General features: G+C 30.4%; 1 protein-coding gene across 2 annotated transcripts; it reads right to left on the reverse strand.

Moving 5' to 3' along the window:
• Nucleotides 1-8,712: 8,712 nt before the first annotated feature.
• On the reverse strand, nt 8,713-15,696 carry LOC110426352 (hydroxyproline O-arabinosyltransferase RDN2-like). Of its 2 annotated transcripts, none has more exons than XM_021441567.2 (9): nt 15,372-15,696; nt 13,357-13,972; nt 12,458-12,525; nt 12,166-12,367; nt 11,779-11,876; nt 11,619-11,688; nt 11,440-11,511; nt 11,192-11,305; nt 8,713-9,052 (listed from the first exon to the last, which is right to left on the reverse strand). In XM_021441567.2, exons 2-9 carry the CDS (start codon nt 13,774-13,776, stop codon nt 8,990-8,992), a joined length of 1,107 nt encoding a protein of 368 aa, XP_021297242.1. In that variant the 5' UTR covers nt 13,777-13,972; nt 15,372-15,696; the 3' UTR covers nt 8,713-8,989. The 2 variants fall into 2 exon arrangements, with proteins under 2 accessions (XP_021297242.1, XP_021297243.1); XM_021441568.2 differs by lacking the exon at nt 15,372-15,696 and adding an exon at nt 15,096-15,299.
• Nucleotides 15,697-17,066: the final 1,370 nt, after the last annotated feature.

Below are 17,066 nucleotides of genomic sequence, written 5' to 3' on the forward strand. Positions count from 1 at the left end.
TCATTTCTCACAGCTAACTTAGGGGAGGAAACTTAGGCGCAATTGATGGGATATAAACAACAAAAACTATACTAGATAGATGCAAAGACCTAGTACAAATTATTGCATGCATTTTGTATCATCTTAACACGAGAATTACTAATTTTTTTGTGATGAATGATGGATTCAAGATTTTATATGAAAGATGATTAAAAAATAATTATATTATATATTTTAAATTATATATATATAAAAAAATTAAAAATTAAAAGGTGACAGTCATCATCTTGTCGCCACTTTGACTTCGTGGATGTTTGCAACATATTCTTTCTATGAGAGCAGTAGATACTCAAGAAAAAATCTTGGATTGGAATAGGTGAATATACTAACTCTTCATAAATGTTTTCGTTCCGTATAAAGCCGATGCCTAGTTGTCGAAGCTTTTGCCTTGTTGCTAAGGTTGGCAGAGATTTTTTTCTTTCTTTCTATCTTTGTTTATCATGTTTTCAGCCAAAGGATTTTCACATCATGATGTTGAAAAGTGTCATTCTCATTACCCAATACCTAGGCATTTGGGTGGAGAGCCGACCATGGCCTCTATTTCCTTTGGGGACCAAAAGGGTACATACTCCCTTACTGAGCCTAATTGACAACTTTAAACCTAAATCTGGATTAATTTAACCTATGTTATGTATGGTGATTATATTAAAGTAATAAAATGATAAAAATTAAAAATAATGTCTCTAGCGAGACATTCCGATAATAAAAATTGTATAATTTTAACTGTCGAAAAGAATTATCTCTTATTATATAACCCCGAATGGGATTTTACGTGTATCAAAAGTACAAAGAGCATAATTAATAAGAACAATGATTTTTTATTTGAGATAGGATTTGGATCTAATAATATGTTTTCACTCACATGCGGTCAAACTTGAACAATTAAAATATTATAAGAAACATTAGCACCCTGTAAATATTATTAATTAATTAAAGAGTATCTAGTAAATTAGATTTATTATACATTGAGGAGATGACCGACAAGGATTTGCATTATTTTTGTTTCTCTCTCAAAATGGACACCAAAGGAAGTGCACTTTGGTGTCTATTTTAATATATATTACTTGCTTTCATGTGATAATTTATTTTAATTTAAAGCAAGATCTTGATTTAATTCCTCTGATTTAGAAAGTACAAATTGAAGAAATATTGGAAAGCTACATGATGGAGGGGAGAGAAAAAGCTGATTTGCTTTTGTGGGCTGTTTGTATGATGGGGCATGTGTGGTTCCATCTCCCATTCACATGGAGATTATTTTTATTTATAATAATTAAAATATTTTTTAATTTTTTTTATTTTTATTAAATTTAATTTAATTTTTATATTTTTATTTTGAATCAAATAAAATTTTATGATTGATAATTTACTTATCATTTTATATCACATGTTAGTAATATAATATATTGAAATAATGTAATGGATATTAATACACGACATGTTTATATAACCTCACAATGATCGTGTAATATTTTTATTTTTTATGTTAATATCGTATCAACATCACATCAATATAGATGATAAATACGGTTATAAGAACATATTTAATTATAAATAAAAATATAAAAATTTAATTAAATATAATAAAAAATAATAATTTTTTATAACTTATAATATAAAAACAAAACTATATACTATTCAATCCCAAAAAAAATTGAAAGAAGAAAGAAAACAAAATATGAATTGTGAGGTCAAGCTCATCAGGTGTAGCAAAGTCAAACATTTGCTGGCTCTTTGTCCACCAGACATAATATAGGAACAAAACACCCGGTTGAAGTAACATGCGAAGGTAATACTATTTGCCAATTTTGTCACTATGGAATAAAACAACTGCACATGAATTTGGAAGATTATAAGCATCTTCTCAACTCTAAAAGCTGTCAGTCTCAGGTTAATTTGACACTTATTAATAAACAAAGAGAAAATAAAATTTAATATTGCATAGATTTTTTAGTTTTTTATATTATTAAATCATAAATTTTTAAGTTTATTACTAAGAATTTTTTGTTTGCTTTGACACTCTATTTGAGGGAAGGATGGTGATGAAAATTAATATTTTGACTGATCTATAAATTGGTCCAGGTACTCTATAGTAGGCAGTCATCTCTAACCCTTTAATTATAACCTTTATTTATTCTCAAGATTTGAATTGAAAACTTTTAATTCAAAATTTTTAGTTTTAACCATGGCAATATTTCTTTTAAAAAACCATTTTTGATACTTAAGAAATTTTAATCTCTAATCGCATCTCCAACATGTTAAATAAAAGAGTATAATTAACATTTTAATAAGCATAAAAACATGTAATTTTTGCAAAAATATATAACTACTTGGAGGAAAGTTTAAGAGGAGCATTCATTTTAATATCAACCCAAATCAATTAAATGGAACTTTAGTAAACTTTTATTAAAATTCAGGTATTTAATTGAATCCATACCTTTCCTATAGCAGAAAAAATTGAGTAAAATACTGAAATTCTTAACATTTCCAACGAAGAAAAAATGCAACATAAACAGAAATTAGACGTCCTTTCTGCTATGACTTTATTACTTGCTTCCTTCTAAGGAAAGGGAAAAGGTTGTGTAAAATTCTTGATAGCAGGTCAAGAGAGTTTATATCGAGAATAGTAACAAGAAAAAGTTTATTTCAAAAGGCAATTGAGTCTAGAGACATAGAAGAATAAATGTAAATTGAATTTATTTGAATAAATCAATAATTAGTTCTTGAGGAAGAAGAAGAGAAAAGGTGTATAATACTATTATTACCAAGAGGTTGCAACATGATTAGTCTATACAAAAAAGTAAAATCATACATATTAGGGTAAAATATTTAGATCTTTTTAAATTTTAATTAAAATTTTGAACGAGTTTATTAATTTTTTAAATAAACACTCCGTTTCCAAAAAAAAAAATCTTTCTCTCGACATATAAGTCAACTGTTAATATTTTCGTTAATTTGATAACGTGATAATATTGAAAGGATAATTTTATTTTTATAAATTTTAAATATTATTATTAAATAAATTTTTTTGTAAAAAAATATAATATTAATTTTTAAAATTAATAAAAAATAAAGAACATTTTAGTTTTTTCATATTTTTCTGTTAATAGTATTTACATTTTTTAGATAAATTATCTATTTTGAAAATTAATGACTAAAAGTTAAAATGTGAGAATATTTTACCTTACATTTTATCATCTAAAAAAATTTACATATTTGATATATAATCCTTCAAATATTTTATTTATTTTTGTATTTTAATAATAGAAAAAAAAATTAAGCAATAAAGGGATAAACCAATTAAGTCCACACTTACTTCTTAAGGCAAGGTAGTATACCTTTTTATTTCAATGCATAATAAATTTCAAAAGTTCAGTCCCTTAATTGATAACTTTCCAAGGAAATTGGGAGCTGAACTGTTTTGCTTCAGAGTGGTTAAAAAAAAAAAGTGCAAAGAACAACTTGGCAAACAGAGAGAAGTAAATACTTGGCAAATAAAATCTTCTGCACCATTGATTGAAGCATCCCACCAAGTACTTTAATGTCGTGAAGTGAATATGGCTTCAAAGCTAGAAACACCGAGAGAGAAAAAAATCTGCAGAAAATAATGGTGGACAAAACTTTTTACCCCCAGCTTTTGTCCAAATCCCTCTCTGTCCTTTTTACCTTCCCTTCCCCCTTTTTTTGGGGTTTCGATCAACAATGATAATAAAGGGGTATCACGTGAGCACATTGCCGGAGCGGTGAGGGGGTGTGTGATTGCTCTCGTCCCCCTCTTGTTTGCTGTGGCCGACACTTTCCTCACATGCAATGGCAGCATTGTCGATTAATTGTGACCTTTGCTGTTGCACTCTGACCCCCTCACTATTAAATCCACCTACAAACAGTGAGGTGGTGAGATCATGTTTCTTTTTATAAATGGAAATTCTTTATTTATTTTTGGAAATGTTATAGGTTCTTCACCAAATGTTTGAGGTATAATTCCAAAACTTAAAACACAAAATCATCTTAACATATATTTGAATTTGGTTCGAAGCTAAGTGCGTGTATCTTTTAATTAAAGGGTTAGATTCGATTTCTCCTTTTTTTTCTGATAAAAAAATCAACAAAATCGGTCAAAATTTGTGACATCCTTTGATTTTGTACCAAAATTTTGAAGAACATTTTTATTTATCTGAAATTCCACTTTTTGTACGTCTATTTATGTAAATAGTTAATGTTCGTCTCTTAACATTTGATTTAATAGTAAATAGATGCATATATCACTTCACTCAAAGAAATGAATTCAAATCCGTTTTTCTTTAAATAAGAAACAATTTTTTTGATAAAACCCATCATATATTCTCTAATTCAAAGAATCGAGTTTAAATATTATAATTAGTATAAAAAATTGAACAAACAAATATAATAAAATGTAACTTTTTAAGTGTAATAATTCTCTCTTTAACATATATTAAATTGGTTAGGAAAAAAAATTCGAATCTCAAAAAAAGCAATTGAAATATAAAAGATAATAACAATTAACTTTATGTTATATAATTTCGATTTCTGACATAAAGAGTTTTAATACTGATAATGCACTATCTTTTTGAGACACAAAAGAGAATTAGAGACACATTTCGAAATCAAATGATATAAGGATCATTCTAAACCTCATCGAGTCATATATATATATTAGCAATTAAAAATAAACTCATAATTTGAGAGCATTCACGTGTAATTGATGAAAAAGAAATTAAAATCTTGGCCCACTGAACCACAAAATAAGAAAAAGATTTTTTTTAAAAAATAAAAATGTTGGGTCCAATTCCATTGTGTGTGGTTGGGACCATCAACCATTTGAAGCAAAATGGGATTGAATTTCCAGAAATCTAAAATAAACGTAATGGAGCTTTCACGGGCTTTCTTTGTCAGAATAATAGGCCTTGCCCGGGCCTAACATGTTCTAGTGGCCTGGGCCCACCATTATTATCGAAAGGGGCTTTTCGTAATTTTGAAATACATTTTTCCCCAATGGAAGAAAAAGTATAATGATAAGACAAGACATAATACTTTAAAACAAGTTCAATAAATTTTTATTTTTTGATAATATTCAATCAAAGTTATGTATTTTTATTTTAGATCAAATAGACTTTTATAATTAACGATTGATTAACTGTTATCACTTAAAACGTCAATTATTATTTTTATAATGTTAAGGTGAAAAATAAAAATATAATAAAGTCATATTATCATACTATATTAATATATTACGCTACCATCACTTATAACATGTTAATATGTCACGTTAATATCATATGACAATTTAACTAATGACAATTAATCATAAAACCTTTGATTGAATATTATAAAAAAAATTTATTTAAATTTTTAAAAATAATTTGAAGACTTATTTTAAGTATTATGCCCAATAATAAAATAACATCAATATCATTTTTTTTGTTTTCACTTTTTAACACTACTAATTAAAGGAACAAAATCCTTATTGTCATTTAATTTTTCATGTTTCTCACCACTTATACTAATAAACAATATATATTTTCTTTTTTCCCATGTTTTTGTTTCTTAATTTTTCATCATTTTATTTTTAAACCTTAGCCCATAATTAGATATTAAGAATATAAACTGTCTCTATCCTTGCAAAACTCAACCAAATTTAAGAGAAAGGGATGTATCTCTACCTCTTCTACTCGATATTAAGATGTTGTCTCATTGGAGGTTGTTCCCCATTACCTAACATAGATTTTTTCTTCTTTTTCTTTCATTAGTAGGAGGGAAATTTGTCATCTAAACAGAAAGAGACAGTGTTAAAAACATTATTATAACTGTTAATGGAAAAAAAAATATTTAAGTATTTGACTCATTGGTAGATATATGATCTTCCTATTTATAAAATAAGATTTAAATCTCTTTTTCTTAATTTTTTTTAAAAAAAAGACAGCTTTAAAAACTGGAAATTAAATTTTAAAGAATTGATATTTTAGGTCAACAAATATCTTTGCATGTGAAAAATTCGAAACAAACAAATTGTTTCGACTTTTGTAAAAGTGTAGATGTTGAGAATTACGTTTTTTATTAGATAATGTTAAGATAAATCATGAATATATTCAAACTCAATATCACTTATTTCAAAATGAACGAATCTTTTTTTCGATTGAATCGATTATCATTGGTAAAAGTTAAACTAATGTATCAAACTTTAGATACAAGATCATCGCTTATATCGACAAAAACGATATTTTCGATTCAGTTCAATTGTCATTGATAAAAATGTATTAATGTATCAAGCTTTGAATACAATTTATTAAAAGGTATAAAGTCAAAATTCATTACTTTATCTAAAGTGATGGATCAAATTTATCACTCATCTTAGAGCTTTCAAACTTTCGATCCGTGACTCGACAAAAAGCAGCAGTTTATAATGGGAATATGATTATGATGATGGGTTTAAAGTAAAATTTTTATTCTAATTAACTTTAATTTACTATGTTCCCTAGAGGATAACATATTAAAATGGAGGAACTTTCACAAACTTTTTGTGAAGATTTTTCTTTTTGTGTGAGAGAAAGTTAAAGGTGACATGGGCTCGTGACATGATTTCGTTCACATAATTATTAAAATATGACTTGAGTTGTTCAAACATATTAACAGAAATATTAGATTTTGATTATGGAATTGATGTCGTTAATGAAAAACATTGATACAAATGTTTCTAATTTTTTTTTAAAAAAGCTAAATATAAGTATTTTTCATAGAAAAAATGCTAAAATTTCCAATTATTCAACTATTCATAAAAATAAATATTTATAAAATTATTATATTTATTATTCATGCTATTCATGAGTAATCAGACAATTGAAACTCTGTAACGTTATCAATATTCATAGTTAATTAAATGTTATTATTAAAACTTTAAATATCTTTAAATACATTACTTTCACTTGTTAAGGTTTTGTTATCATTCATCTCGGCTTTATTAATATTCGAAATAAATATTTCACTCAAAACCCTAAACATCGTTAACAAAAATTAAAAAAATAACTAAACGACCATGAGATAAACAATTTAATTTTTTATAGTAATAATACATTTTCAATTACCCAATATACCACCACTATTGGTATATTATTGTTTCCATTTTCTAGTGGCTATTGAAAAGTGAAAAGTTTGAAAACAAAAAAGGAATTATATAAAGGAAAAATACATTGCAGAGTGGTGGTGGAGGAGAAGATGGAAGAATGAAAATGACACCACATTTTCTCCTAGGATTCTTTTGCTTTTAGGCTTAGAAACTGGCTGGATATGAAATAATGCTATTAGTTTTCAACCCATAAATTCTTAGTGTTTGACTCTTAAGGGGCTACTTCTTCTTGTGAGGCTCGTGACTTTGGGAACAGGATATCCCACCGACACACCCAACCCAAGGAGAACTATGAAAACAAAAGAGATGAACAGGAAAGCTCAAGGGAGAATGAGCCTTCTTCTCAAGCTAATGTAAGGGTAAATGCATTTTCATTATAATCTCATAATGATAATTCTTTTTTCCTGTTGATTATTATCAATTATGGACTCCAATTCCTTGCATATGTCTTGGTTTTTTTTCGTTTTCTGTTAAAAATGTTGGACTAGAAAAGTAGAAAAGAAAAGTTGGATTAGATAAGTGTATGTTTTGTAAGAGGGAAAGATGAAGAAAAGATAGAGTGAAAGGAAAATAATGCTTTTTTTTTTTAATTTAGTAAGAGAGAAATAAGAGAGTGGAAAGAAAATGGATGAATTTGCACATTTTCTTTTTTTGTTTAAATTAAGAGGAAAATACTCATTTTATTTTGACATAATACCCCAAAGAATCTTTTAATTATTTGAAAAAGTTTCAATACATTTTCGTTTTTTTATTACGTTCAATCAAATTTTTGTATTTTTATTTTAAATTAAATAAACTTTTATAATTAACAATTAATTAATTATAATTAATTAAACTATCACTTGTCCACATAACATGTTGTGTAGATAAGTTGATATGACATAAATTTACTCACATGATATATTGCTATGATATAATAAATAATAATATGATATATTAACGTAACATAATAAAATGATTACATGTCATTAGCGACAATTAATCTTAAAAAGTCTACTTAAGTTCAAAATAAAAATATAAAAATTTAATTAAACATAATATAAAAATAAAAATTTATTTGAATTTTCTTAAATATTCAAGAGCTTTTAAAAATATTATACCTTTTATCTTTAATCCCCTTTTTTTCCCCTCAATTTTCCATATTTCATACCGAATAAAAAATGAAAGAAAGAAAGAGAAAAACAACTTTCTCTTCCTTTCTCCAATAATTCTTTCTTAGCTTTTTTCTTTTCTTCCACTTTTTTTTTTCTTTCCTACCAAACATAATGTAAACTTTTTGAGTGACAACTATTTTTTTTCCATTGATTATTATCAACCAAGGGATTCCCAATCCTTGCACATTTCTTGTTTTATTTTTCTTGGTTGTGTTAAATAGTTGGATTACAAAAGTGAGCAGCCCTCTCTCATGTCTTATAAAATTATAATGTGTACTATTTGGTTCACATTTAAAATTAAAAAAAAAAAAAGAAATTATAAAGTTTGGATTGATTGTACATAGTCTGTATTAGAACCTGAACAATGTTATAAGCAAACCAGGTTTCACTTTCTTTGATCAGTCCATTACCTCTCCCATGCAAAACATACAAACATAAACCTAACAAAAGGTTGTAATTCAGAATCCTTATCTGAAACATCAAAGCTTTCTTAGCTTCTATGTATATATATTGAACTGTTCTATTTCTTGCTTTAAACATTAAAACAATTGACCTGAGGTATTTGTACATCAATTTTCTAGAGTCTGCATAGATTTAAAAAAAAAAAAAATCGTTTCGGACAAATAAAATTTCCATACCCCTTTATCATATCCAGCATTTATTCTGCGTCCCAGTTCGCGATGTTAGCCGTTGCTTCATTCACCATCTTGACAAGGGTCACCTGCAGACACATTAATGGGGGGGTCATACAGAAGTACAAATGCATGAACCACAATACAGAAAAGTGCAAGAAAGAGTCATCAATAATGGTTCAGATTAAAGAGATTGAACTCAACTTGGAATCTGCTTCAGAAAAAAAAAAATACTTGCAATCGAGTATCAGTATATTAACTAATATGAGCTATACATTACCTAAGATTTTGGCTTTAAAATGTTTTACTGTGGCCTAAAAATATGCTTCAAGAAGAATCCCTCAATAGCATATTCAAGCTACCTCAAACCAAACTTGAGGTATCTAATTGCTTTTCTTCAGTTCTCAAGCTCAAGTTAGGTTTGGACCAGGCTGATCTTGAACTTATTTTGTCTGAGTCAAGCTCAAATAGTATGCCATACGGCTTGGCTCAGCTTTACTATGCATAGTCATTAAGGAAACAAAGATCACCTCAGACCGAACATAAAATGCAATACGTGCTATAGAAGGCACAGTACGCAGAGATAGAATTGCACCCTAGTTTATTGAAATTCGGAAATATGGGTTCCCTAAGATTGGTTGCTATTGGACAGGCAGCATCCTCAATCTTTAGACCTAAGGAGCAGGTAGAAGATGAATTTAACAATCAGGCTATGCAACAAATTCACAGTTGGATAATCAACCTTAGGAGACAGACACTACGCACCAAATAACAGCCCAAATCTAAATTTTCCCTTATTTTATCCCTTGGCATTCCACCAATATACTTTATCTAACATGTAAAACAGCTATGAACTAAGAGTAAGACTAACAGTGCATCCAAAGGGACTCTTCTGAGGCTGTTCTATATCAACATCACAGTCTAATAAAAAGAAGAGAAGTCAGCCCCAAGCCAAAGTGACAAATATAACAGAAGAAAATTGGTAGGAAGAAAAGAAAAGAATGGGTGGAAAGTTTCATCTTTTATCCAGAATTTCCAAAAATTTTCAGGAAATCTATATAATGAAGGTATTGTGCCAATGCCTTTTTTCACTACTCGTCCAAGTTACAAAGTTGCAAAATAGCTCTGCTCATTCTTCTCTTCACTCCTGAACAAATACAAAGTTTCCATTGGATAAACTTTCAAACAAATTAGCTCTTGTCAATGCCCCTCAAGCAAGAAAAAACAATTTATGTTTCACCAAAAGCTTTATTGCAAGAGCTAATCGGCCTCCTCGATCAATAATAAGAGGGAAAATGCTACATGCTCCACCCAATTTGCACAGCCTGCACACATCCTGCCTTACATGGCAAGTGACAGATCACCAAAAAGTTTAATCATAGTTTTGTTTTTTTTTTTTCTTTTTGGAAAAAAGTTCCCAAAAACAGTCTATCTCTCCCTACGCCTTGCTCCTCTCCTTCCAACTTATTTCTCTCTGACATGCATCCATGTATTTGCAACTAAGATGGGTATTGAGCTGTGGTAAAAACTGAGTCCAAAAGGTTTGGGTTGCAAAGTGCTAAAACGAGAGAATAAAAGGCATGGGGAAAAGAAAATTAGAAAAAGTTAAAAGGGAAATGAAGCTAGGAAATGTATCTGATTGAAGAGAAGCGAAGAGAGAAGACAATGGATGATATTACTGAGAGAAGAAAGAAACAGATCTGCTAAACAAGAGAGAGAAGAGAAGAGTATTCAATTTTGGTACTGCATCAGGCAGGACGGGCAGACAGTGCAATTGGCCGGGCATTTAGCATTTTCATAACAAATATATATTCCTAATCCACAAGCAGGAAAGACAGTTTCTGATCATTTCTTCTCAGCCATATATATCCTTCTGAATCTTTTCCTCTTTGATTATCTGCCATTTCTGATTGCAGAAAGTCAATACTAGGCCTCCAGTTAAGGTACACAAACCTAATTTAACAGCACATAGTCTCCATTCTCCATCATGCTTCTCATAATTCAAGGAGAGAATCTGCTTTCTTTGAGTTATTCTCCCCAACAAGTCAAAACATTAAACATTCACACACAAAACAAGCCACACTTCAATACCATGAAAATGTAATGTGAATAGAACTTGATATAGATGGTAAGTTGCAGCTTATATGAACATAAGGTTTTTAAAATAAAAGTACTTCATCCAATGTAACAAGTAGCAGTTCTAAATACTAATATTTATGAGGACATACCACACTTTCAGGGACCCCTGGAGGAGGCAAGGAGAGATTTTGCGGTGGTGGGCCACGTAGATATGATCTCTTGTCAAATCGCCACTCACCAATTTTACCATATGTCAACTCACCCTGAATGTTAAATGACAAATAAATAAAGTTTCAGCAATCTTGAAATAAGTTAATATTTAAAACAAAATCATGTCAGTACTCATATTTGGAATAGCAAGACAATTAATTTAATTAAACACAAAAAAGCATTTTACCTTCATGTTGTAGTCACATCCATAGGTGTAATGAATTATGAACTTTTTCCCAGTTTCCAAATCCCATGGGGGCTGAAATTTTTAATATACAACAAGTCTAATCAATGCTGCGCCGAATCTAATCAAAACTACAGGGGAAACAACCTTCATGAAAACTTTTGAAAAATATGGTGCCAGACCTGCAGCATAAAGTCCTTCCGAAGAATATGTTGCACACCATGCAAAGCTGATGCCACAGCATAAGCATACCTTAGGTTTGAAAAACATGTCAGTACCAAAAATCAAGCAAATGATCTAAAATTTTCTAAAATAAACAGCCATTTAGACACAAATACTCACATTTCTAGCACCCATCCAAAAGCTTTATCGGTCTCTGGGTCATTCTTCATTTTTAAGGAAACATTCATCCAAGTAGGAGCAATCTTTTCCAGTAAATCCTGTATAAGAAAATTCATTCAGTATAGATGCATCTCATTTTAATCTAACAGAAACCCTATAACATTAAAATTGAAATCTAAGACAGAAAAAAACAATAACAGTGTAAAGGGTATGACATTAAGGTGACACAGAGGAACAAATACAATCATCTGATGATAGATCCAACATAGTATCGATAGTAAATATCAACCATATTGAAAACAAGCCCAACTAGCTCAGATATTAATTGTTCAACAACAAAATTTGCATCAAGCCAAATCTATTAATTAGTTAATAGGAGATTTTTACCTTCTTGATAATGACAGGTGAATTGCCAATTGGATCAATATTTGTCACAGGTCCCATCTCCTCTGGGTAAAACTTCCTTAACAATTTTTCATTCAGAGCCGGCTTAATGTAGAAAAAGGGGAAGGCAGCTGGGTATCCTCCATGTCCCAGATTAGGCAGGGGACGGATAAATATGTGATCAGGCTCTGCCATCAATATATATCTGCATCAAGAGAAAAGTTTAACATGCTTTAAAAATTGATTAAGGTACGATGAAACTGATTATGAAATCATGACATGTAAGAACACTCACTCTTCCTCAATTGTAGCCTTTTCCAGCCACTGCACAAAAGCCCATGGCCTATTTAAGACAATGTATCCCTGAGAAGAGAGAGGAATCTTTTCAGAAAACACATGCAAAATGCAGATTCTAGAAACAAAGACAGTCATAGCAATTGCCGCTACTTTGATTTAATAAAATTAATAAACACAAAACAGAAGAATATTCAAGTATATGTTGCCAAAATATACAAGTCATTCAGCCACCAGCCTTCTATGTTCATTTCTTCAGCAGATGAAACTTTTCATTTGTAGCTGTTCAATAAATAGAACATATATGAAGAATGCATTCTTTCAAGCCAAATTTATATTAATCTATAATTGTTTTCAATGTCATTAAGGTTCATGAAAATTAATGAGAATGCACCCACTTTCTGAAAGGTAAGGTTTACAGCTTGCTGCAATCAGGTGCAACTTGTTCTCTATAAGAAGTCACAACATCATCATAGTTCCAACACTTTAAAGAAGGTTAGAATTACAAGCAACCATTTGAAGCACACAATGCCTATTCATATATGCTCTGAAACTTAAGAAAAGAATATAACAAAAATTCGTTTTGCTGCTATCTATTCAATAATTAATGACTCGCTCAAGAAGGCCAACGATCTGGACCAAATAAAACATATGAATTGCTGCCTTCTTCCAACAAGACAATTCTGTTCCTCCTCTGAAATATTATTCCTTAATTTATTTGTTAACTAACTACTGTGTGACAATGTAGTTCACTTCATCTATGAGTAAATTGAAGACTCAAACAATAAAATGAAAATCTAAGACCATCATAAGGCTTTTAACACAAGTGAAACAAGTGACAGCTCATAAAAGGAATGACCAGCAGTAACCAAAAAAAAAATCATGATGCAAAAGACTCACCCGATCCAGCCCTGCTGGAAGAGGATCAACTATAACAGTAGGAATCTCATCCATCAAGTTGTCGGGGCTTCCAGAGTGCAAAACACGCGTGAAACCTCCCATCTCTGACCCAGGCAAGTCCTTCTGCTTTTTATACCAATAGTACATGATGCGACACTGCCATTTGCTGTATGGAGCATCAGTAGCTGTTAAGGCAACATGGAAAGGCAGTTTGGCATTGTTCGGTTTCTTCACATTTTCAGGCATCTCAATGACAGGATCAAAAAATATTCCACCATTGGAGTCGTTGACTATCCAATTTGAAATAGATCTATTGTGCATTACCATTGTTACCAGATTATATGTTGCAAAGCAAAACCCAAGAACTAATGTAAGAAGAAGGAGCGGTGACAAACGTCCCATGTTCTTTCTCACTATCATTGATGGTTGTTGTTAAATGAGGACTACGATTCTCCAAATTATAACAAACCCTCCTGGTTCAAATTGCTTTTAAACAAGCTGTTATACTGAAAAAGTCCAAACTGGTTAATGAAAAAAAAGCCACTAATTCATTACTTTCCTAACTTGATTGAAGTTCCAGTTGTCTCGCAGGAGAACGCAAGCTCCAAAAGACCAACTGCAAAAGAATTACAGTAAATCAATTTGATGCAGATGAAGAATTACCCAAGGCTACACACTTACAGCAATCCACGAGAAATCAAAATCATGCAAAGAACTATTCATAAATCAGAATATGAAGTACTTGATATCAATTATACACATTCTACTACAAAATATACAAACAGTAGCAAGCAAATCTATATAGAATAGACAAGATATTTCGTTCCAGGTTTTTGCTTCGTCAAGGGGCTGTTTTTGGTTTTCGACAGCCAAGCTTTTTCTGGGTTTTGGGTTAGAGAGACATGCTTGTTGATTTCTTCCCTTTCTCTGTACAGAGCAGCTCTTTAGGAAAGGGTAAAGAGCTATCTTTTTGTTATGTAGCTCAGCTAGGGAAGGGAATTGCTATTAATTTTGTGAGCAGTTTCCCGTTGTAACAGTATATAACCTCTTCTGCACAAGCTAAAGGTCTTATGCGAGCAGGAGTCTTTAGCAACATGTTAAAGACTTCATATGGCATAGTGGCTTTATGCCAATAAAATCACTTTTCAAAAAAAAAAAGGATAATTAGAGATGAAACACTGAAAAGAAAAAAAAGGCTCACATTGCATATTATAATTTAAGAACAACTCAATTTCATAGTCGAATAACAGAATTTCTCCATAAAAGGATCAAAGAAATCCGAAAAGAACACAGTGGGATCCATATTCCATAAAACCAAACAAAACCCTCAAATTCATCAAATATCAGTCAAAATAACAATGCAGTTAGCAAAATTAAACACTGTTCCTACAAGGATCAAACTTCAAATTAAAAAAATTTCAAAGCATACCAAACAAAATTCAAGCCCCCCACAACCAAGCAATCTTCAGACACACCAGAACTAAACGTGAACCAGACGAGAAAGTCAAAACAAGATACAACCAATAAACTAGAATTAAACAACCCACTCACAGGCAGCTTTGTCAAAATTCAGATCAAAAAACCAAATAAGTAAATAAATAAATAAACAAACAAACAAAATCCGGCCACTAGTTATTTCTATTTAAAGCGTTTACTAATTACAAGTCAAACAAACAAAAAATAAATAAAAGATATATGAATGAAAAAAGAAATTTTTTTTGAATTTTCATGAACTTTACCTAAAGAGAGAAAATGGGTATCCATTACAATTGAGAAAGAGTGAGAATTTGACAGCAAAGCCATGATTTTTTAATGCAAAAACAGGGTAAATGAGAAAACCCAAGACGCAAGTTAAGAACTTTAGGAGTGAATATAGTATTAAAAGCTCACTAGCTCAAAACCCATGTTCCTGGTTTCATGATATCTACAGGGCATCAAACGTGGAAACCAACAACGTTTGTTAATATGCTACTATGTTTTTTTATATGCAAAAAGAGAGAGACAGAGAAACGCACAGTAGTGACGTGAGCGCGGAGAGAGAAGACAAACAATCAAAGGATCTGCTTTTCTCTTTTGCTTTGGATCAAGAATCCTGTGACGGAGATTTTAAAAGTGAAAAGTTGAAGTCTTGGTGCTTGGTAACTAGGGAGTTTTTGTTTTTTTTTTTCTTTCTTTCCTTTTGGGTTAGTGTAGGAGAGGTTGGTATGCTTTACATTTGCTTAGTATTTTTGGCTGGAAATCAAGATTCATCATCCTTCATCAATGGAAGCCATTAAAGGAAAGGAAATTGCTCACAATTTGCTTATAATGTTCTACCGGGGTTCTTCGGTCAACAGCGCCATTAACGGAATGCATTTATTTAATCAATCATTGCGTACCAGAATTAAGATGTACCCATCGCTATCCAGTGGGCTTATATTTTGTCTTTTTCTAGGGGATACAGTGTGCCAAAGGAATGCACCAGGAAAACTGGGATTCATTAATCTGCTCATCAGGACATATTCTACTCATTTTTTATAAAATTAATCTACTAAGATGTGCAGTATTCATGCTTATGAGTGTATAAATCTTAAGAATGATCTATGTTTCAATAGTAACTTACATAAGAAAGAGAAAAGTAAAAATAAAAAAATAAAAAAGAAGAAAAAGAGAAAAAAAAAAGAGAAAGAGGTGTGAATAAATTTAAGAATTAAGGTAAAAATAATTAAGATTTGTGAAGTTATTTTATTATTTATTATTTATATTAATTACAAAATAAAAAATTATTTTAAAAAATATTAAAATATATAATAAATAAATAATTCTAAAAATTTTCAGAAGACACAACCTCCATGAATATACTGCATTTTATGGTCATTAAAATATATATAATAATTAAAAATTCACAAAAATTTTGTGGGGACAATACGATCCTCTCTTATTGCTCGATATGATGAGATTAAAACACTCATTTTGCTTCTTCTTCTTCAAAGAACGAAACATGACACGTTGGCATTACCCCCTCTTGACTGCAGCCATACCAGCATTTGACAGTAGCAAAGAAGACAAGTTAGCATTCAAAAGTTGTTCAAGAGAGTTGAAATGTTATGATCCCACAAAGCAGGCTCCAGAGTTGCATGGGTACAGGAAAGTTGGCTACTTTCTCTGGTGGAAATCAACTCTTGGCCGTGAAGCTTGGTTTATTGAATTGATTCTTACAAATGAAATCAATTTGAGGTTCATTTCTCTTGCCATTCCAATCTTCTTACATTGACTGATCCTTCATTCATTTCCACCATTGCTTTGGCCAATAATTCTGCTTCCTATAATGCTTTCTTATGTAACTTTGTTGAGCTCTATACATTTGAGTATTTGATTCATTAAATGATATATAATTTTTATTTAAAAAGTAAAATTTGAATTTTATTTATTAATTATATATATATAAAAAAGGAAAAGCTTTGTTGAGCCTCATCTCAACAGCTAGAAAAGCAGCCTCCTTCAATGTCAAAGTGTTCTCATAATTGTACCTTCAAGATCTCAAGTCTTCCTTGCCAATACAACCTTCACACTTTATTTTCCATCTGAATATTCTTGTCCATATATGTCAACAAGGATAACTAGCTAACCCATCATCAAATTTTGTCACTTTTAGCTTTCTGAATCTTAAGACAATTGCACCCACCAAACTAAACACCTCTTTCTGTCCACTCAGAAAGCAAACCCAAATG

Source organism: Theobroma umbraticum, unplaced genomic scaffold (assembly GCF_002168275.2).
Source record: "Theobroma umbraticum cultivar Fairchild unplaced genomic scaffold, ASM216827v3 scaffold_55.0, whole genome shotgun sequence".
Lineage (NCBI taxonomy): Eukaryota > Viridiplantae > Streptophyta > Magnoliopsida > Malvales > Malvaceae > Theobroma > Theobroma umbraticum.

What these genes read in the sequence shown, in the direction of transcription:
- LOC110426352 (XM_021441567.2), bottom strand. Translation starts at nt 13,776, where the DNA reads ATGATAGTGAGAAAGAACATGGGACGTTTGTCACCGCTCCTTCTTCTT. An exon ending in TTTGGATGGGTGCTAGAAAT is followed by an intron (nt 11,689 to 11,778) that starts GTGAGTATTTGT and finishes TTCAAACCTAAG; the next exon opens with GTATGCTTATGCTGTGGCAT. An exon ending in GGAAGGACTTTATGCTGCAG is followed by an intron (nt 11,512 to 11,618) that starts GTCTGGCACCAT and finishes TAAAAATTTCAG; the next exon opens with CCCCCATGGGATTTGGAAAC.